This window comes from Chlamydomonas reinhardtii, chromosome 12, assembly GCF_000002595.2.
Source record: "Chlamydomonas reinhardtii strain CC-503 cw92 mt+ chromosome 12, whole genome shotgun sequence".
In the NCBI taxonomy this organism is placed as follows: Eukaryota; Viridiplantae; Chlorophyta; class Chlorophyceae; order Chlamydomonadales; family Chlamydomonadaceae; genus Chlamydomonas; species Chlamydomonas reinhardtii.
The window spans coordinates 9,631,623-9,650,250 of record NC_057015.1 but is presented as its reverse complement, the minus strand read 5'-3'; the positions used below and the strand labels follow the sequence as shown (position 1 = coordinate 9,650,250).

The 18,628-nt window shown below is 68.6% G+C and overlaps 4 protein-coding genes across 4 annotated transcripts in view; 2 read left to right on the top strand and 2 right to left on the bottom strand.

The window, feature by feature from the left end:
• CHLRE_12g553253v5 (uncharacterized protein) overlaps positions 1-5,763 on the bottom strand; it is a 9,532-nt gene extending 3,769 nt beyond the window's left edge. Inside the window, exons 1-4 of the mRNA XM_043069036.1 lie at positions 1,427-5,763; positions 646-1,173; positions 378-431; positions 13-102 (exon numbers count right to left, since the gene is read on the bottom strand). Of these exons, the coding sequence (XP_042919267.1) occupies positions 13-102; positions 378-431; positions 646-1,173; positions 1,427-5,512 (4,758 nt within the window). The 5' untranslated portion in view covers positions 5,513-5,763. The remainder of the gene's footprint in view (positions 1-12; positions 103-377; positions 432-645; positions 1,174-1,426) is intronic.
• A 370-nt stretch (positions 5,764-6,133) lies between these two features.
• CHLRE_12g552827v5 (uncharacterized protein) lies at positions 6,134-8,939 on the top strand. Its single transcript, XM_043069026.1, has 3 exons — positions 6,134-6,358; positions 6,627-7,595; positions 7,970-8,939. The coding sequence occupies exons 1-3, from the start codon at positions 6,302-6,304 to the stop codon at positions 8,261-8,263; spliced, it is 1,320 nt and encodes a 439-aa protein (XP_042919266.1). The 5' UTR covers positions 6,134-6,301; the 3' UTR covers positions 8,264-8,939.
• A 193-nt stretch (positions 8,940-9,132) lies between these two features.
• Positions 9,133-14,283, bottom strand: CHLRE_12g552402v5 (uncharacterized protein). The gene is made up of 3 exons (XM_043069021.1): positions 13,773-14,283; positions 10,132-13,564; positions 9,133-9,973 (listed from the first exon to the last, which is right to left on the bottom strand). Exons 2-3 carry the CDS (start codon positions 13,494-13,496, stop codon positions 9,814-9,816), a joined length of 3,525 nt encoding a protein of 1,174 aa, XP_042919265.1. The 5' UTR covers positions 13,497-13,564; positions 13,773-14,283; the 3' UTR covers positions 9,133-9,813.
• Positions 14,284-14,403: 120 nt separating this feature from the next.
• On the top strand, positions 14,404-18,591 carry CHLRE_12g551977v5 (uncharacterized protein). The gene is made up of 5 exons (XM_043069010.1): positions 14,404-15,146; positions 15,465-16,209; positions 16,395-16,479; positions 16,653-16,770; positions 17,078-18,591. Exons 1-5 carry the CDS (start codon positions 14,766-14,768, stop codon positions 17,297-17,299), a joined length of 1,551 nt encoding a protein of 516 aa, XP_042919264.1. The 5' UTR covers positions 14,404-14,765; the 3' UTR covers positions 17,300-18,591.
• The last annotated feature ends 37 nt before the right edge of the window (positions 18,592-18,628 follow it).

Sequence of the window (18,628 nt, the reverse complement as noted above, 5' to 3'; positions counted from 1 at the left end):
CAGCCTGCCCACCAGCTGCTCCCCGGGCGGCGCGGTGGGGTTGGCGGCGCGGCTGTACTCCAGGTCAAAGTACAGGTGGCAGGGCCGGTCGCCGCGGATGACCTGTAGAGAGGAGGGTGCGTGGGTGGGCTGGGTGGAGTGGGAGCGATGGGGAGGGAGGGAGCAGGCAGCCGGGCACTAAAGCCTGGTAGGGTGGCGTGGGTGGGGCAGGCAGGTGGAGGGTGACGGGTAGTGGGCCGCACACGAGGGCTTTGTTTTCCTTGTGCTCTTACACACACACACACACACACACACACACACACACACACACACACACACACACACACACACACACACACACACACACACAACCACACACACACACACACAAGACGCACCTCGTAGAAGTGGCGGTTCAGGGACTGTAGCTTCTGGAACCGCCGCCACAGCGCCTGAGTGAGGGTGTGGGCGCCATAGTCCGGCACGTAGCGAGTACGGTAAGCGCGTGGCTTCCAAACTCCAGTCGTGCGGCAGGCTTTGGGCGGAGCGGTGGTGTGAGCTCCCGCACACCCAACGCACATCTGAGTGTGACGTGGATGCTGACCCTCCCAAGTCCTGACTGACCCCCTGCCGTGGAGCCCGCAAGCCCACCAGGCCCCAACTCACTTTGTAGGTCGTGACCACGAAGTGCCGGGAGTACTCGGCCGGCGCCTCACCGCCACCACCACCACCCGGCGCCCGCCGCCCGCCGCCACGGCGGTACTCCTGCACAAACACCCGCACCGGCTCCCTGGGCCGCGGCACCGCCGCCGCCGCCGCCTCCCTCCCACCGGCCCCCACCCCCTCCGCCCCGCCGCCTGCCTGGCCCTCGCCACCTGGCCCCGGCAGCGCCTCCTCCTCCCAGCCTCCGTCCGCCGCCGCCTCGAGCCCTGCTTCGGCCCGCTGCTGCTGCTGCTGCTGCTGCTGCCGCTGCTGCTGGTCTAGCCGCCCCTGGCCATGCTGCTGCCCCTGCCCCTGATCCCCTTGTCCCTGCACGGGGTGCTCCGCCATCCACGCCTCCAGGAAGCGCCAGCGGTCGCTGAATGAGGGGAAGTCGGTGGCGGCGGCGGCGGCCTGCAGCGCGCGCAGCCAGGCCGGCGGCGCGGCGTTGGCCCAGTCGGCCAGCTGCAGCGCGTGCCGCTGGAAGGGGAACACCTGCGGACGGGGGGAGAGAGGGATGGGAGTTGTCAGTGCGAGATGGTGGTGGTCGTGGTGGTTTAGTTGGCGACACAAGGCATCACGGGTTAAATGCAACTAAGCGCACGGTGGACGGGAAGCAACAAAAGGTGAACAACGCGAGCGCCTTGACGCGTCGCATCCTGCGTCCTTCCTTCCCATGCGCTCTCTAGCACCACATCACACACGTACCCATCCACAGCAGCCTCCTGCAGCAGCGCCGCATGCTCACCTCGTACATGTCGGGCACGTCCGCCCAGAAGCGCGGACTGCACTCGGGCGCACCCGTGAAGCAGCTGGTGCTGCTGGTGCTGGTCGTGCTGGTGGTGCTGGTGGTGCTGGTGGTGGTGCTGGCGGCGGCGGCGGAGCCATCAGACGCCCTGCCAGGGCACCAGACAGGAGCGGCGGCGGGCACGGGCGGCGGTGGTTGCGGGTGCGGCGGCGGTGCCGCAGGAGGCGCAGGAGGCGCAGCCGGCGGCCGAGCTCGCGGCGGCGGCATACAGGCGTCAGCTGGGGGCGGTGGTTTGGACGCCTGCTGCTGCGGGTGCGGGTGCGGCTGCGGCGGGCCAACTGCCTCCCCGGCGGCGCCGCGGTTGCGCCAGCCGGCAGCCAGTGTGGCGTGCGCCGCCGCCCGAGTGGCCTCACACGGACTGAACAGGTCCACAACACGCACCACCGGCGCACCCGGCCTCGCAGCGCTACCGCCGTGGCTGTAGCTGCTGGTGCTGCTCCGCCTTCCAGGAGCTGCGGCGCAGCTGGTGGGCGCAGGTGCGGCTGCGGCTGCTGTGGCATGCGGGGCGGCAGCCCCGGCCCCTGTTGTTGCTGCTGCTGCTGCTGCTGCTGCTGCTGCTGCTGCCGCCGCCGTGTCCCGCTGCGGAGGGGCAGGCCCTGGTGCGGCTGTGGTGCTGCCGCCAGCACCATGCGCTGTCGTCTCCCCTGCAGCCGTGTAGGGCTCCCCGCCACGCCAGCCCTCCTGCTCCGCGTCCTCCTCGTCGTCCTCGTCCTCCTCGTCCTCCTCCCCCGCATCCCCGCCCGGCGCCCAGGCACGCCCGCTCCGTGCTGCTGCTGCTGCTGCCGCCGCCGCCGCCGCCGGCCGCTGCGTGTGCATCCAAGCGTCCTCATCCTCGGCTGCCGCCGCCGCGGCCCCGCCCGGCCGTGCACCACTGGTCTGCGGTGGCACAGGCACGGCAGAGCCCAGGCCCAACCCTGGTACCGGCCACGTGCCTACACCGAGGAAGCGGCTCCTGCCTCCGCCTCCGCCGCCTCCGGTGAGAGCGCTCCGCAGCAGTGCCACGTACTCCTCCTGAGTCATCAAGTCCCCGTCATCCTCCTCCTCGGACTCAGACGTACAGGCGGCGGGCTCGGGCCCCCGCCCCTGCTCCCGCCCCTGCCCCTGCTCCGCCAGCCGCAGCGCTGGAGCCGCCGCACTCTCCGCTGCGGCTGCGACCGCGGCAGGTGCGCTGCCGCTGGCCGTCCCGGCCGAAACCGCATGTGCTGCTGCTGCTGCTGCTGCTGCTGCTGCTGCGGGCACGGGTGGCCCAGCAGCGCCCGCGACAGCCGCCAGGGCCGGGCAGGCAGTGGCGGCAGGTGGGGGCACAGCTGCCCGAGCGGCCGCCAGACCGGGGGCGGGCGCGACGGCAGCATTGCTGCTGTTGCTGTTGCTCGAGGGTGTGATGGTGACACCCGAGCTGTCGTGTGGTGACACCCGAGCTGTGTGGTGCGGGTGCTGCTGTGCCTTGGCCGGCTTGGCCCGAGCAGGTGAGGGCGGTGGCGAGGGCGGCTTGGGCATGCCGGGAATGACCATCCAGAGCGGCTTGGGCGGCGGCCAGGGGCCTCGGGACGTGTGCAGCCCGACTGCAGCGCTTGCTGGCTGCGGCTGCTGCGGCGCCGGCTGTTGCTGCGGCTGTTGGGGCGGTTGAGGTTGTTGTGGTGCTGGCGTCGCAGCCTGGCCGCCGTGCGTCTGAGGCGCTGGGACGTGAGGTGAAGCTGACGCCACAGGAAGAGTGGGCTCGGCAGGGCCAGCGCCCGGGGGCGGCGGCTGCGGAGCAGGAACAGGAGGGGGAGCTTGCGGCCGTGATTGCAGCGCTGCGGGGCGTGCCGCCATCGCTGCCGAAGGCTGTGGTGCCTGTGGCCGTGGCGGTTGTGGCGGCGGCGGTTGAGGTGCCAGGGCTTGCTTTGGCACCGGGGGCTGTAGCGCCACTGCAGGCTGTGCTACCGCCCCCCGCACCGTCTCCTCCTCCACTCCATCTCGGTCTACGGCTCCCTGCTCCTTCCCCGCCTTGTCCTCTTCGTCCTCCTCTTCCTCCTCGTCGTCCTCGTCTCCAACAGCGGCCGCCGCATCCAGACGCGCACGCAGCAGCGGCACAGTGCCGCAGCCCTGTGTGTGCATCCACGCGTCGTCGTCTGCAAACGGCGCGGCAGCCGCTGCCGCCACCGTCACTGCAGCCTCTGCCGCTGCCCGCGCGAGTGCAGGTGCTGCCACCGGTGTTTGTGCCCCGTGCCGCTGTCCCGTGATGGTCCCTGGCATGGCTACCCCGCAGGCTGCAGGGCCCTGGGGGCTCGCGCCCCCGCACCCCAAGTCAGCCGTGTCGACCCCCTGGGCGCTGCCGCCGCTAGGCAACCGGCTGCGCTGCTGCTGCTGCTGCTGCTGCTGCTGCTGCTGTAGATTCTGCCACTGCTGCGCCCGGTGCTGCTGCCGCCGCCGTGCCTCCGCCTCCTCCTGCGTCGGATCCCAATCCGCCTCCGCCTCCGCCTCCTCCACCTCGGCCGCACACCCCCTGGCCGTCTCCGCCCCCGCCGGTGCGACCCCCGCCTGCTGCTCCCGCTCCTGCAGCCCGACCGCTGATGCCCCTGCTCCTGCCGCTCCACTGCCGTCCCCTGCGGCGGCCCAGGCACCCGCTTCGGCCGCGCGCTGCTGGTCCCATCCCCACTGGTCCCATCCCCGCTGGTCGTCCGCGTCTTGGCGGTCGCGACGGGAGCCCAGCGGGTCGGCTGCCGGGAGCAGGCTGCCAGCAGCCGCGCCGCCGCCGCCAGCCGCCCCAGTGAGCGGCCGGGCTTTTTTGCGGTTGGGCCCCGCGGCGGACGGCGGCGGCGTGATGTCCACTATGATATCATCGACGTCATCATCCGCGGCCTCCGCTTCGGACTCCTCTGCGCACGCGGTTGGTGCCGCCACCCCGCTGCCAGGACCAGGACCTGCTGCCCGCCCGCCTTGCAGCCCTCGCCGAGCCGGCACCGCGCCCGCTGCTACTGCCGCCACGGCTGCAGCCGCTGCGGACGAGGAGGCAGGCGCCTTCTTCCGACGGCGCGTGTGGCGCTCTGGCTGTCCGCCGGCATCACCCTCGCCTGCCGCCGCCCGCGCTGCTGCAGCGCCCGCGGCGGGTTGCTGCTGCTGCTGTGATGCCGGCTGCTGAGGCGGCGGCCACTGCTGCTGTTGCGCTGGCTGCTGGGATGCCCCGGCAGGCATCAGCACGTTCAGCAGCTCCCGCAACCCTGCCACAGGGGCCGCGGACGTGCCGGGTCGCGACGCCGTCCGGGAGGGCGGCGGCATCAGGATGGGCGCCAGGGGCCGGTGCTTGAGCCTAGAAGATGATGCTACCTGTGACGCGGCGCCGTTTGGGCCCTGAGAGGCCTGGATCTTGTCTGCAGCCGTGCGTAGCGACCGCCGCGTCTGCTGCTGCGGCTGCTGCGACTGTCCTGCCCACGTCTGCGCCAGGGCTGGCGCAGGCGGGGGGCATTGGGCAGGTGCGCCCGCCGCCGCCGTGAGCGCGGCGCGGGCGGCGGAGGCGCGTGGAGGCGAGGGCGTGTAGCAGCAGATTGCGTCAGGCGATCCGGGTGGCGAGGCGGCTACGACTGCCTCTGTGCCAGTGGCCACAGCCACGTGCCTGGCCGCAGCTGCTGCACCCCGGCCGGCAGCGGTCTGGCTGGCGGGCCGTGCAGCGGCACTCTGCGATCCAGTGCGGGGGGCGGGCCTCGTGGGCCGCTTCGTATGCAGCAATCCCGACGCGCGGCTGACCGATGCAGCTCCATCCTGCGCAGCAGCGCTGGCGACTCCTGGGGCCTCCGGCTGCTGTGAGCCACTGACCGCCGCGCGGCTGACGGGCTGGAAGGACAGGGTGGTCTGTCTGCGTGCCTGGGCTGGGCAAGCCGTGGCCTGCTGAGATCCCGTGAGCTCGTGCAGCAACGCGTTGCGTGCTGTGACCGACTTGGCTCGCTGGCTCGCACTTTCCTTTGCGATGCCGCCTTGGGAGGCGCCCAGCCGAGGAGCATCGCTGCGAGAATGCGCCCGAGTCCTCACGGCCACAGTTTCCTTTGTCATGAGCCCTTGTCACTGTCAGCATCTGTGCGTATGCCTGTCATAACGCTGTTCGTCATTTCACCCCCAATGATTGGTTGCACAGCTGCCCGGAGCTGTCGTGTGTGTGGAACTATTGTACAATGGCTGCGAGTATTAGCTGTGGAGCAATTTTTTTACATTGTCAATATTAGGAGCTGAAGAAGCAAACTCTATTGAAGTCGCGTGGCCCAAAACTACACAAGCACGTTGCGACACGTATGCCCCGTTGCATTACATAGATATTTTGCTAGATGTAAGGCTCTGAAAGCGCAGTACCTGGTTGGGACCGTTCGCCCATCGCAATGCAGGCGGGGTTCAGCCCCCGGCCCCTCGCCTCATCCCCCACCCGTTGGCCCCTCCTTTCCTTCCGCCAAACCGCGGTTGCATACCCGGAATGGTAAGATGCATCAGAGGCAGTAGGGGCATTCCATAGGATACCCTCCTGGAGCTATTGGGTTACAATCGTCTTTCCGGGGGACGTCGGAGCTGACCCGCGGGCGGCCCGGCGGCGTGCCCGGCAGGCGCCATTGCGCGGATCAGCCGATCGCCAGGAGACCAGCAGTTCCGCCCTCCGCTTTGCTGCTGCTAGCTGCGGTCCATATAACTACATGCTTGCTGCTTAGGCATGCTGCTGCAATACTCGCGGCTGTGCCACGCGACTGCTTGCCGCTTTGGCTCCTCGCGCCCGGTTCCGCTCCCGCAACGCCCGACACGCGGCAGCGGGTCCAGCTGCCTGACGTGGAATAACCTTTTGTATCAAGCGCAAGCAGAATGCAGCAGCCGTGGCGGGGCATGGCACACAAGGCGACCGGCGGCGACGACCAGCCGGTGAGGGATCTGCGCTGCTTCTCGCTGGCTCACTCCCGCTCGCATGCGGGCGTGCATGCAAAGAGTGTTTGCCTGCATCAAGGCCTGCAATGCACGTTGGCCTAGCCAAAATGCGAATGCGTGCCTAGCGGGCGTGGGTCCATGCCGCCGGGTCACCACACCGGCGCCGCCAGGAAGCAAGCAAGCCAACTAACGGCACCCCTGCCAACGCCGACCTGCCTACGCCGCCCGGGCCCCTGCACCCCCCCCCTGTCTCACCTCTCCCCAGGCTGCTGCTACCAGCGACTTCCATGACGGCGAGGCCGCCGCAGCCGTCGCAGCCGCCGCAGCTGCTGCCGACGACGACGACGACGACGACGACCTCACGCCCGTTGACCGGGAGGCGCTGCTGGCGCGGCTGACGCAGCCTCGCGCGCCCGATGAGAATTTCCTTCTGCACCTGATTTGGGAGCCGTGGGCGCGGCAAACGCGGTACTTTCACGACCGCTTAGCCTTCATCACCCGCCCCGACTTCAGCCAAGAGGACGACATGCAGTACGTCCTGGGCCTGGCGATCCGCAGCAGCATGGCGGTGCCCTCCGTGTCGTGGGCCATACCATCCGCTGAGGCGCTGGAGGTGATTGCGCAGCAGTCGGGGGGCCGGGTGGTGGAGGTGGGCGCCGGCACGGGGTACTGGGCGTGGCTGCTGGCGCGGCGCGGCGTGGACGTGGTGGCGGTGGACAACGACTCCGAGTACCGCTTCAAAACGCCGCCGGCGGAGGGCAAGGAGCGGCAGGCGGAGGACAAGGAGCTGCCGGCGGAGGACAAGGAGCTGCCGGCGGAGGGCAAGGAGCCGCCGGCGGAGGGCAAGGAGCCGCCGGCGGAGGGCAAGGAGCCGCCGGTGGAGGGCAAGGAGCCGCCGGCGGAGGACAAGGAGCGGCCGGCGGAGGACAAGGAGCGGCCGGCGGAGGGCAAGGAGCCGCCGGCGGAGGGCAAGGAGCCGCCGGCGGAGGACAAGGAGCCGCCGGCAGAGGGCAAGGAGCCGCCGGTGGAGGGCAAGGAGCCGCCGGTGGAGGGCAAGGAGCCGCCGGCGGAGGGCAAGGAGCCGCCGGCGGAGGGCAAGGAGCCGCCGGTGGAGGGCAAGGAGCCGCCGGCGGAGGGCAAGGAGCCGCCGGCGGAGGACAAGGAGCTGCTGGCGGAGGGCAAGGAGCCGCCGGCGAAGAAGGAAGGGGTGCACCGGTTCTTCAGGAGCATGCATGTGCGTGCGTAAATCGATGTTAGGGCCACGCATTTACGCACGACACGCGGCGGCAGGGCCAGCAGCTGGAGCGACGCCAGATGCCTAATCTGGGCCTGCCTAGCCTGCTTGCTGTCCCGTCACGCCACACGGGACTATGCAGCTAGGGGTTCGCTTGCTGCCGCGTGTGCCTTGTCGTATACCGTACGACAGACGGCAGGCTGGCGGGGCGGCTGGCGGACAGGCTGGCGGTACCCGTTAGGCGCGCTCACAGGCGCACAGTCCACCGGAAACCGAGGCCCTGCGCTGTGCGGCTGATTTGTGTCGCCGTTCCCCCACTACTGGTGATCCACGTGCGTGTGTGGCCGTGCGCTCCATGTGCCGCATTTGTGCAGGTGTGCGACGGCCCCGAGTTCCTGGTGCGCCACGGCGGCTGCCCTGACCGCGCGCTGCTGCTGTGCTGGGCGCGGCACGACATGGGCGAGGCCAGCCTGGCCGCCTACCGCGGTGACACGGTGGTGGCTGTGGGCGAGGTGGACGAGGGCGCCACATGGGAGCTGAAGACGTGGAAGCACCCCGAGTGGCGGCAGGTGCGCCGCGTGCCGCTGCCTAACTGGTTGGGCATCCGAGACGACCTGCGTGTGTACCGGCGTGTGGCGGGGCAGAAGGAGGAGGAGGGGGGCGAGTGAGCTGGAGGTGGGGCGGGCGTGCTCACGTGTCGCGCTTCCTCTGGCAGGGGGAAGAGTGGAGGGGTGGGGCGGATCAGAGGATGTTGAGAGTCGTGGACGGTTTGGCCAGGAGGCACAGGGTTGATTAGGTTTGCATGATGACACGCGGGAGTAGTATGGTGGCCGATGAAGGGGCCAGCGGCAGGGGCAGCATCAGCACCTGGGCCATCCAGCAGCCATGCATGCGACGTGTTGCGGGTCAGTGAATCACTGTGGAATACAGGTTCAGAACGTGATGCGTGGGCGGCAGGACCTGCGGGGGCGCATGCATGCATGCAGCGGCCTGCTCCGCTGGTCATACGTCGTACGGCACACATATGGGCACAGGGCGGTAGTGACGTTGGCGTGGTGCGGTGCGGTGCCCGCAGAGGTGCACCATGACACAAACCACCGTACGTAACTGGCATTATTGCACTACTGCGCGACTCGCGGGTCATTCATCCTGGCTGACGGCAGGTGGGGGCGCAGCGAGGCAGCTAGCGGGCAGCGGGCCGACTCATCGGGCCAGGCCAGCCAAGCGGCCGCAGCGTGCAGCCAGGTGCAGCTGGCGCGAGCACCCCTGGGCCGGCAGGTGGATGGATGGCCGCAGTACCTTGTGAGGCTGTGACGGCTGCGGTGCGCCGCTACTGTAGTAAGTCCCCGGCGGACTGCATGCAGCTACATCCGGCATGCCTGCCGTGCCGCGCGCGTGCCAGACCCAGACGATTACCCACAAGCCCCTACGAGTCCCTACCAGAACCAGGGTGTTGCCGTGTCATGTCGTATGGCAGCCGTGTCCCGCCCTGGCGCCCTCCCTAAGAAGGCCATCGTTTTGCGCCCGGACACAGACTCCCCCATCGCCTTTACACACCGGTGCGTACCGCAGTCGCCGGGACGCACCCCACCCAACAGATAGGGCGCTGCAGGCCCATGACCCCGGGGGGCCTCAGTGACGGCACTGCGCGCCTCGCTCGGGGCGACGTCGTCCCTTACAATACAAATAGGCCGTCTGGACTTCTTTCTCATTTCGTGTCACACCGCCAATGCACCAAAACCCAGCGCAGACATTGCTCCACACCGCGTCCGTATCTCAAGACGCCCTGTCTCGTGCTCCCATCTGACAGCCCCTGCGTCACAACGCGCTCAACTGTGCCTTTCGCAACCACTCTCACCGTACGACTTCTCAGAGCGCCGCTGCCATCTTCTCCTGAACTCAATACCGGTCGTGCAAGAGTAATGTATGTGTGCGATTATGTACGACGGATGCGTGGCCACAAACACACACACACACACCATGGATTCCAAGTCTGTGATCATACACGCTAGCCAGCCTATACGGTAGCCATCCTCTGAGTGGCGGGCATTCATGACGCCGGGCCGCGCCACCCAGGTGTGTGTCATCACTGGCGTGCCAACGGCCTGCCCGGATCTTGCGGCCCATTCCGCACCTGTGGCCCGACTCGGGCCAACATGCCAGCCTAGGATGCTGCCTCATTCACTCACTACCTGACACATTTCTCTTGCGGCTCCTGCTACGGCTCCACCACCTCTGCCGCCTCCGCCCCCGCCAGCAGTCGGATGACGCTGTCGGCGCCCGCCACCGCCTCCCGCGCCGCCGCCAGCTCCACCGCCAGCCGCCGCTCACGCCGCTCCGCCGCCGCCAGCGCCGCCCGCAATGCTTCCACCTCAGATCTGACGAGGTTGGGGTTGTGGGGGCAGCACAGAGACAGGGCGCGTCAAGGCCAGGCAGGGGACAGAAGCAGCACTTTGTCGGCACGCCGGGGCATCCAGTTCTGCTTTGTTAGAGATACGGTGATGACACGCGGAATTTGTTTGACTTGCGCGCTCACCGGTGGCGGCTCTCCAGGGCCATGCGTTCCGCCTCGTGCGCGGTCGCCGCCGCCGCCAGCTCCGCCGCCACCGCCGCCGCCTGCCGCCGCCGGTGGCTGCCCTCCATGGCCGCCAGCAGCGCCCGCTCGCGCTCCAACTCGCCACCACAACCGCCAGCGCCCGAGCCGGTGCACACACCCGGCGGCCTGGCGGCGTGCAGGCCACCCATGCCCATCGCGCCCATGCCCAGGCCGGGGGGGCCGACGTGCAGGGGCGCGGTGGGCACCCAGCCGTAGGGGGAGGGGCTGGGGCGCGGGAAGCGCGCGCCGGTTTGTGGCGGCGACACACTCCGTGGCGGCGGCATGCCGTGAAGCGGGTGCGGGTGCGGATACGGGTGCGGGTGCTGCTGGGGGTACTGCTGGGGGGAAGAGCCGGGTGCTGGGGTAAGCATGGCGGGATACGCGGCGCCTCGGTGCGGGTGCTGCGGCGACAGAGACAGCGGCGGCATGCCGGACCCCAGGCCGCACAAGGCGGCTGCCGCCGCAACTGCAGCCGCTGCGGAGGGAGGGCTGCGGCCGTAGAGGGGGCCGGCGGCGGCAGGGGAGGGCGCGGCGGAGGACAACGGCGAGGCGAAGGCCGCGGGCAGTGCGGGCACAGCGGCTGGTGCGGGTGCCGGTACTGATGCTGGTGCTGGTGCAGGGGGTGGCGCAGGTAGCGGCGCGCGCGCTGACAGCACTGCCGACGCCTCAGCCGCATCCTCTGGTGGCAGCAGTCGCGCTGAGGAAGTCGAGCGAGAGAGCAAGCCGCCCATATCATCTGCCGCCGCGGCTGTGGCCACAGGGCCGGGTGCGGAGGCAGCAGCTGCTGCTGCGCCGCTGCCGCCGCTGCAGCTGCTGCGGCCAGAGCGCAAGCCGCCACCCTGCGACATACGCAGCGGTGGTGGAGCAGTAGCAGCTGCGCCGGCGGCCACTGCGCTGCCGCCGCTCTTGGACCTGGCCGCGGCGGCGGCTGCAGCGGTGTCATTGGCGACGGCGGCAAAGGCCTCGCTGAGTGCGGGCCGCTGCGCGCCCTCCTCTCCGGCAGCCGCGCTGGCGGCAGTGCCGGCCGCAGCCACCGCCGCCGCGGCTGCGCGCATGGCTGCTGCGGGGCTGTGCATGGAGCGCAGTCCCAGCCCCACCACCGGACTGATCTTGTTGGCCCAGCTGCTCAGGGCGCCGCCAGCCGCGCCCGCAGTCCCGGCGGCGCCTGCGGCTGTGCCCGTGATGCCGCCCGCCGCCGCGCCCGGCTCCAAGCTGGCTGACAGGCCGGTGCCCGAATCGGATCGCGCAATCGCCTGCCCCGCGCCAACGCCTTGAAGTTCGTCATGGGAGGGCCCGTCCGCGCCTACTGCCTCCTCAGCCTTCCCAACTACTTCTGCCAACTGTGCAGGCGGCTCAGGTAGCGCTGGGCTGTGAGGGCGGGAAACTGCTGGTGCTGGTGCTACTGCTGCGTGTGGCTGTGGCGGCTGGGGGACCGGTGGCTGTAGCACCTGCGGCGGCGACAGCCCCACGTGCGGCCAGTTGCCCACACCGCCGCCGCCGCCGCTGCGGGACTGCTGCAGCAGCGCCGCCGCCGCAGCCGTCGGCGACAGACCCAGACCCAGATACCCGCTGGTGTGCAGGTGCTGGTGCTGGTGCGGGTGCATGCCAGCACCTGCCACATCCGCCACCGTGACTGCCGTCAGGTAGGGCGGGCTGTGCGGCGCAAGAGGCGACATGTGGTGGGGCTGGAGGTGGGGCTGCTGCCAGAAGGGGTGGTAGTAGGGCGAGCCACCCGCCAGCAGTGCCGGGCGCGCGGGGTGTTGCTGGCTGCTGCCGCCGTGTGTGTACGACAGCGACATGGGCGACGACCAGCCGCCGGCACCCCCCAGCAGCCCCGCAGCAGCCGGAGACATAGGAGACAACGGGGACGCACAGGCCGCGGCCGCCGCGGCCGCCGCCGTCAGGCGCGGCAGCGGCCCCTCTCCAACACCTCCCGCACCCGCACCACCTCCCGCACCACCGCCGCTGCCGCCGGCACGGGCCAGGTAGTTGAGGAAGTCGTGTGCCGCCAGTGACTGCAGCGCTGACACTCGGTCGGACCACTCCGCCTCGCTGCGAGCGGCCTTCTGAGTCAGGGCCTCAACCTGAGCCGCCAGCGCCGCCGCCCGCTCCCGCTCACGAGCCAGCTCCGCGGCCAGCGCCTCGCCGCCGCCACTGGTGGTGCTGGTCGATGAGGAGGCGGAGGCGGAGCGGGTCAGAGCGGGCGGAGGGCCGGAAGAGGTTCGGGTGAGGGGCGGCGGCAGGGACGGAGCGGGCCCCGGACAGGAAGGCTGGCGCGATAGCGGCGGTGGCGGTGGTAGAGGCTGAGTGGTGTCGGGCGCGCTGGCGGCAGTCGCCAGCATGCCCCCGGTGCTACTGTTTGCGCTGCCACTGCCGCCGCCGCCACCACCACTGCGCGGGAGGCGCGGCGGCAGCCCTGTCTCAGCCTGGCGCTGGTGCTGTTGGCTCCCCGAGCCAGAGGCAGCATGAGGAGCAGTAGCGGCAGCCGTAGCGGCTGGCGAAGAGGCTGCCGCTAGCGCTGCAGCACACGCGACGGCACTTCCGCCGACACGGGCACCGCCAGCGCCGCCTCCGCTCCCATGCCCGCTCCCACTGCTGATGCGCTTGCCGCCGCACGAACCGCTGCCCCCGCCCCCGCCGCCACTGCCGCAGTGCGCAAGCTGCTGCTCGGCGCGCCGGTTGAGCTGCCGCGCCAGCAGGCAGGCCGCCTCCAGCTGAGCCGTCAGCGCCGGCGGCGGCGATTTGACGGGGGTCAGACCTGGCAGCGGCCCCGCCGCCGCCCGGTGCGCAGCCGTCGGGGACGCGGGCGTGGAAGGCAGCGCCGCTGCTGGCACCGCTCCTACACCGTTGCTGGCTGGTGTCGTGGCGCCGTAAGGACCCTGCGGCCCGCACGCGCCGGCACCGCCGGTCCCACCGAGACCGCCTGCGCTGCTGCCGCAGGCGCTCGCACGGCTGCTGCGGCCGCCCAGGCTGCTGGTGGTGCTGCTGCCGCAGCTGCTGAGCGACCTCAGGCCCACTCCCAGGGCGGCGGCGTCGGCCGGCACCGGCGCCTCGAAGGGCGCCGCGTCCGAGGCGGAGGCGGCGGAGGCGGCAGAGGAGGGATACAAGGCCGCTGCTGCCGCCGCTGCAGCTGCAACAGCTGCGGCGGCAGCGGTCAAGGTGCCCCCGCCATCACTGGTACTAGCGCCCGCGCTGGTGAGCTGGGCATGGCGGCGCGCAGTGGCGCTTGGCGCATGTGTGGTGGCCTCAGTGGCGGCGAGTGCCTGGCAGCACGCGCCGCTGCTGCCGGCGCCGTCAAGGGTCATGTCACTGGGCGGCCCCGGCCAGGAGGTGACGCTGGTGCTGGCGCGTGACGCTGGTGCAGTTGCTGGTGCTGAACAGGTTGACATAGTGCATCATAGTGCCGACATGTCAGGAGCACCATAAAAGAGAATCAGGCGTGGTAAAGGTAGGACCAGAGAGGAAAACCACGGTGGAGAACCCCGCCCTGGGGACAGAGCTGCCACACAGCGGAGCGCTTCCCGCCCTCTAGCGCGTCAGTAGCCGTGCTCCGAGAGAGGCATAAGTTGTATTATGCTCACCTGATCCGCGACAAGAATGAAGACCTCCGCGAGAGCACAGTCCCGGTGCAAACGGCGAAAGACACGCTTCGGGTTCTCTATCACAGCCGCTAACGCCTGGATGGGCTCCGCAAACTGCAAGCCCAGCTACTAATCGATGTGCTGGCTACGCGCATTTTGGTCGGTATCCGCAGACAGCAAGCTTCAGCTGCTGCAGCTCAGGAAGCTGGGTCGGGAGCTGGGGCCAGCAAGCCCGCTCTGTTGGGCCAACTTAAGCTATGTGTATACGTGGTATCGCTTCTATGATTAAAGGCGATAGCGCTGTGAAGCAAATGTTGACGAATTCGTTGTTGACCCGCGGAACTAGACTCTGCCGCCTTGGCAGCTACTGTGCCCAGCAAACGTGTACGTCTCCAACGTTAACAGCTTGTGGCCTAACGCGAGAGTCCCGGGGGCGACCAAAGCCTCGTCAAGAAGTTAATGGGTCGCCGCGTTCTGTTTGAAGTCTGTGCAGTGTTCTGCTGCAGTAAATTGCTCATATGCACATTGTTTGGAACCCTAGAAGGGCCAGTGCAAGTCCCTCGCAACTCGATCCGGGCATGGAACTGATGTACTCAGCATTTCCTTTCTCGATTTCCAAGCCGGGCCGTCAATGTGCGAAGCAAACACCAAATCACCTCGGCTGACCTGTACCATATTTGACGAAGACCTGTTGCAGACTTGCAGTCACACCTTGACGACGACGCCGACCGCGCCCTCGGGCCGCTTCACACTCGCATGGTGCTTGATGACGATGCCATACCTGGCTCAAAGCTAGCATATTGGCCGCTTAAAGGCGGTAGGCACCGAGGCTGCAGCGCGCTAAAAATGCTACACTACGCCCCGGGGCCGCCTGCACTTGAGCAAATTGTGCTCTTAGTAGTGCTTGCACTTGCAGTAGCGACAGTAAAAGCCACGGCGTTCTGGTGTGACGCTGGTTCGACACAATTGTATCGACTGAGCCCGGACCAGAACATGTTAGCCATCACTGGGCAGCTCGTGGCCTACAGCGGTGCAGGCTCGGACCCCGCCTTCGGCACCGCCACGCTGGCCCTAGACACTACCTCCATGGTGCTCAGCCTCACGCTCGCGCCCGGCCCTGGCCGCACCTGGCCCGCCGACCCCGCCACCGTCTCCTACGCCACCCACACCAGCGGCGCCGCGTGGCTGGCTGCAGGCGCCTGCTCGGCCCCACTGGCTGGCGACCCGAACGGCGCGCCGCTTGCTGGTGGGCTGGCGGGCGCCGCCGATCCCCTGACACTGGCGGTGCCGCTGGATGGGCTGGGGCTGGCGCCGGGCGACGTGTGCGGCGGGCGGCGCGCGGCCGTGTACGTGCTGGCGGTGGTGCGGGCGCAGGTGGGTGGGTGGCGGAGCAATCACCAGGACCCCTTACAGGGTGTGCGGCCGGGCAGTGCAGTCACCACACACAGGGGCCCATGACCATCCAGAGGCAGTCTATGTTGGAGGCGTGAGAGTTGGAGCTGACCACGCGATGACGTGCACGACCACCGGCCGCGCGCCTGTGCTCATGTCACTCCCCCGGTCCCACCCCCACTCGTTCCCATGTGACTGCCGGCTGGAGCTGCTCCCACGAGGGGCTCCACGGCACACGGCCTTACCTCTCGCCTTGCTGCCCCGCCCATGCCTCGCCCCCGCTTGCCCCCCTGCCTCCAGAGCCAGTGCATCTGGCTGCAGTGGTACGACGGCGCCCGCGCCTGCCCCAACAGTGCCGGCTCCAAGCCCTTCGGCTTCGGCGCATTTGGCCTGTCCTGCTCAGCCCCCTGCCCAGAGTCCCCACCACCCTCACCACCTTCACCACCAGCATCACAACCACCGCCACCACCCGACCCGCCTCCACCGCCCAGCCCCCCACCGCCGCGGCCACCACCTCCCAGCCCGCCGCCACCATCACCGCCGCCGCCCAGCCCGCCGCCTCCCAGCCCGGCCCCACCGCAACCGCCACCTCCCAGGCTTGCTGTGCCAGACATGCCACCTCCACCTCCCCCCAGCCCGCCGCCACCCAGCCCACCACCTCCCAGCCCGCCGCCACCATCACCGCCACCGCCCAGCCCACCACCTCCCGTTCCAAGCCCCATGCCGGCTCCACCGCCGCCTTCTCCTTCGCCTCCCACCATCCCCTCCCAATTCCCGTACCGCACTTCCTGCCGCAAGCAGCGCGGTCCCGGCCTGTCGCCCTGGCGCCTGGGGCCCTCCGCGGCTGTGGGGCCCGGAACCGCCGGGTCCAGCAGCCTGTCTGGATCCAGCGCAGGACAGCTGGCGGGCGCGCTGGCGGCCCTGGATCCGGAGGCGCTGCGGTGGTTCTGCATGCCGTTGACGTGGCAGCTGCTGGGCCGTGTCGTACGGCCGTACACCAGCCCGTGCGCGGGCATGGATCTGGACCGTGTGGACCTGCTCGTACGTGAGTCGGATATGCTGGCCCCCGGGGGAAGGGATTTCGGGCGGAGGAGCAGCGGGGAGTCAGGAGCACACGTCCTCGACGGGGGGGGGGGGCGGCGAGGAAATGCAATCGCAGTGTTTGGACAGTGGGCAGCGAATTTGACGGCAGTTGCCGAGGGCTTACTCTCCCGCCACAAATGCGCACAGGCGGCGAGTGCATGTCCCAGGTACCCAAGGCGCTGCGGCGTGTGGCGCTGGGAGACACGCTGGTGTCGCACCACTTCACCAGCCAGTGAGTGGCCGGGCCCCTGGGCGGACCCCTGGGCGGACCTGTGCATGCTCCCCCGGCAGTGGGCAGGGTCCGGCAGCGGGCAATACGGGAGATTGAACCCTCACGATGTGCTTGTCCGACCTGCCGACTGGCTCTCAACTTCCTGCTGCGGTGTCCCACCTGCCCACCTGCAGCGCCTGGCCCCAAGGCGGCGGCGCCAAGGCGTGGGTGCTGTCCGTCACGGGGCTGAGAGAACTGGTCCCGGTGCCGGAGCCGACAGCGGGCCAGGCGCAGCCGCAGCAGCAGGCGCAGGTGAGCAGGTGCAGGCATTCGGTAGTCACGGGACGCTTGACGTGGCGGGATGCGCTACGTCAAGGTCGTGGAAGAGACTTCCGGTCATCCAGTACTGGGAAGGTGTAACGCGACACGAGAGGGCGTGGGGATTTAGGGTAGTCATCGCGGCAGCGCACGTGTATGCAAGTAAGCGCCTCGCGTTGTAGCCCAAGGCACATACTGGTAATCACCCGCAGCAGCACACGCCTGAAATTCACCCTTGACTCACCGTCTTCCTCACTCGTCCGGGCACACCGCCCCTGCGTGCTGGCACCCGCCACCGCAGCCGCAGCAGCTCTGCCTGGGCTTCGCCCGGGACGCGGCCGCCACCAACGCCAGCGCCTGCGCCACGCCCGAGCGCTTGTGCTATGGCTCGGGCGCCGACTGCACCTATGCGCTGTTTGACAGCGGCGCCGCCTGCTGCCCCACCACCTCGACTGCCACCGCCTCGGCCACCGCGGCCTCCGCCTCGGTGGCCACCAGCAGCGACGGCGGCAGCAGCGGTTGACGGGCGTCGCGAGCTATGGCCTGATGCCTGCCAGTTGTGAACAGCCCTTTGTCGGCTGGGTGCATCAGGCACACAGTCTGACGCCGGGGTGGCCGGAATCAGGGACGGTGGCAGCTGCCTGAGTTGCGGGTGAGCGGTGAGGCGGGCCAGGAGGACGGCTGAGACGGCAGGCGGCGGGCGGGCTGTGCCTGCATGCTACATGAGGCGGCGGCACTGGGGTGCGCCTGGCCGCCGCCTGCTGCATAAGGTAGAGGTAGCTAGGGGCAGCGGTGGCTAGAGGTGGAGGGTGCCGGCGCGCGGCAGCACCCGGGCCCGATGAGCCTGATGATTGGCCGGGCCCGATGAGCCCAAGCGGAACTGGAGGAACCAGAACACAACCAAGGTACATGCGTGGGGGCGACGGTGGAGGAGTCAAGGGAGCCAGCCAATCGCTTGTGATGTAGACTTGGGGCTTTGGCTTTTGGCAGGGGCGGGGTTGAGTGGCTGGTGTTGAGGTTGGCAAACACGTTAGACGTCCAAACCAATCCCGCGGTTGCATCTGCGGCTTTTGTGATTCCTATGTTGCACGTGCCAGACATGCAAGGCATCTGGTAACAAACCCAGGCCCGGATACGCGGGCATGGCTTAGCAGGAATGGATTAGAGCAAAATTGAGTGCATGTGGAGGCAGTGGTGGGCTAGTTGATCGCATGAGGTGACTTGGGGAGCGTACCTGTTAGCCACGGTTAAGTTTTGTCATTGAGTTTTGTGCATCGCACTGGACGTTCACTATTGATCGCTGTCACTACTGTCACTGAGGGGCTGTGCATTGGATACACATATCGGAAGTTGGCACCATTCTGCCGCCGCAAGTTCACTAGATAGGTGTGGCACCGAACACATCCGTTTGCACTGAGATCACTCAGGCGTCCGTCAACCGCCTCCGTGCCAAACTATGACTAGGGGGCACTGCGCAATGTACACAAGCGCATCTAGGCTTGGAGTGTGTGGTGTAGGCCCGGACGGGACGTGCTCTCATGTATGGCCAACACGTACTTGATTGATGCATCATCCGTGTGAAACTTTGTGTATTGATTGATTCTTACAACCGAACCGCTGCTCCGTAATGGTGCGCGCATAATGAAGCTAACAACGAAGTAAGCGCACCGGCACTTCTAGCACTTCAGGTCATGCATCATGCAGCGGTCTGAATGAGCACGGTGATGGCAGGGGGCGTGTTGATGGCAGGAAGGCAGGAAGTAACGCACGCGATGATGAAGGACGTGCGCACCACGTTTGTAAACCTTGCTTGCTTGAACAACACACACGTGCGCAGCCGTATAAATCGAAT

Coding starts and splice junctions, on each gene's coding strand:
- CHLRE_12g551977v5 (XM_043069010.1), top strand. CDS start 14,766: ATGTTAGCCATCACTGGGCAGCTCGTGGCCTACAGCGGTGCAGGCTCG. Junction 15,147..15,464: donor TGGCGGTGGTGCGGGCGCAG/GTGGGTGGGTGG, acceptor CCCTGCCTCCAG/AGCCAGTGCATCTGGCTGCA. Junction 16,210..16,394: donor CCGTGTGGACCTGCTCGTAC/GTGAGTCGGATA, acceptor AAATGCGCACAG/GCGGCGAGTGCATGTCCCAG.
- CHLRE_12g552402v5 (XM_043069021.1), bottom strand. CDS start 13,496: ATGACCCTTGACGGCGCCGGCAGCAGCGGCGCGTGCTGCCAGGCACTC. Junction 9,974..10,131: donor GCCCTGGAGAGCCGCCACCG/GTGAGCGCGCAA, acceptor CAACCTCGTCAG/ATCTGAGGTGGAAGCATTGC.
- CHLRE_12g552827v5 (XM_043069026.1), top strand. CDS start 6,302: ATGCAGCAGCCGTGGCGGGGCATGGCACACAAGGCGACCGGCGGCGAC. Junction 6,359..6,626: donor CCGGCGGCGACGACCAGCCG/GTGAGGGATCTG, acceptor ACCTCTCCCCAG/GCTGCTGCTACCAGCGACTT. Junction 7,596..7,969: donor GGTTCTTCAGGAGCATGCAT/GTGCGTGCGTAA, acceptor GCATTTGTGCAG/GTGTGCGACGGCCCCGAGTT.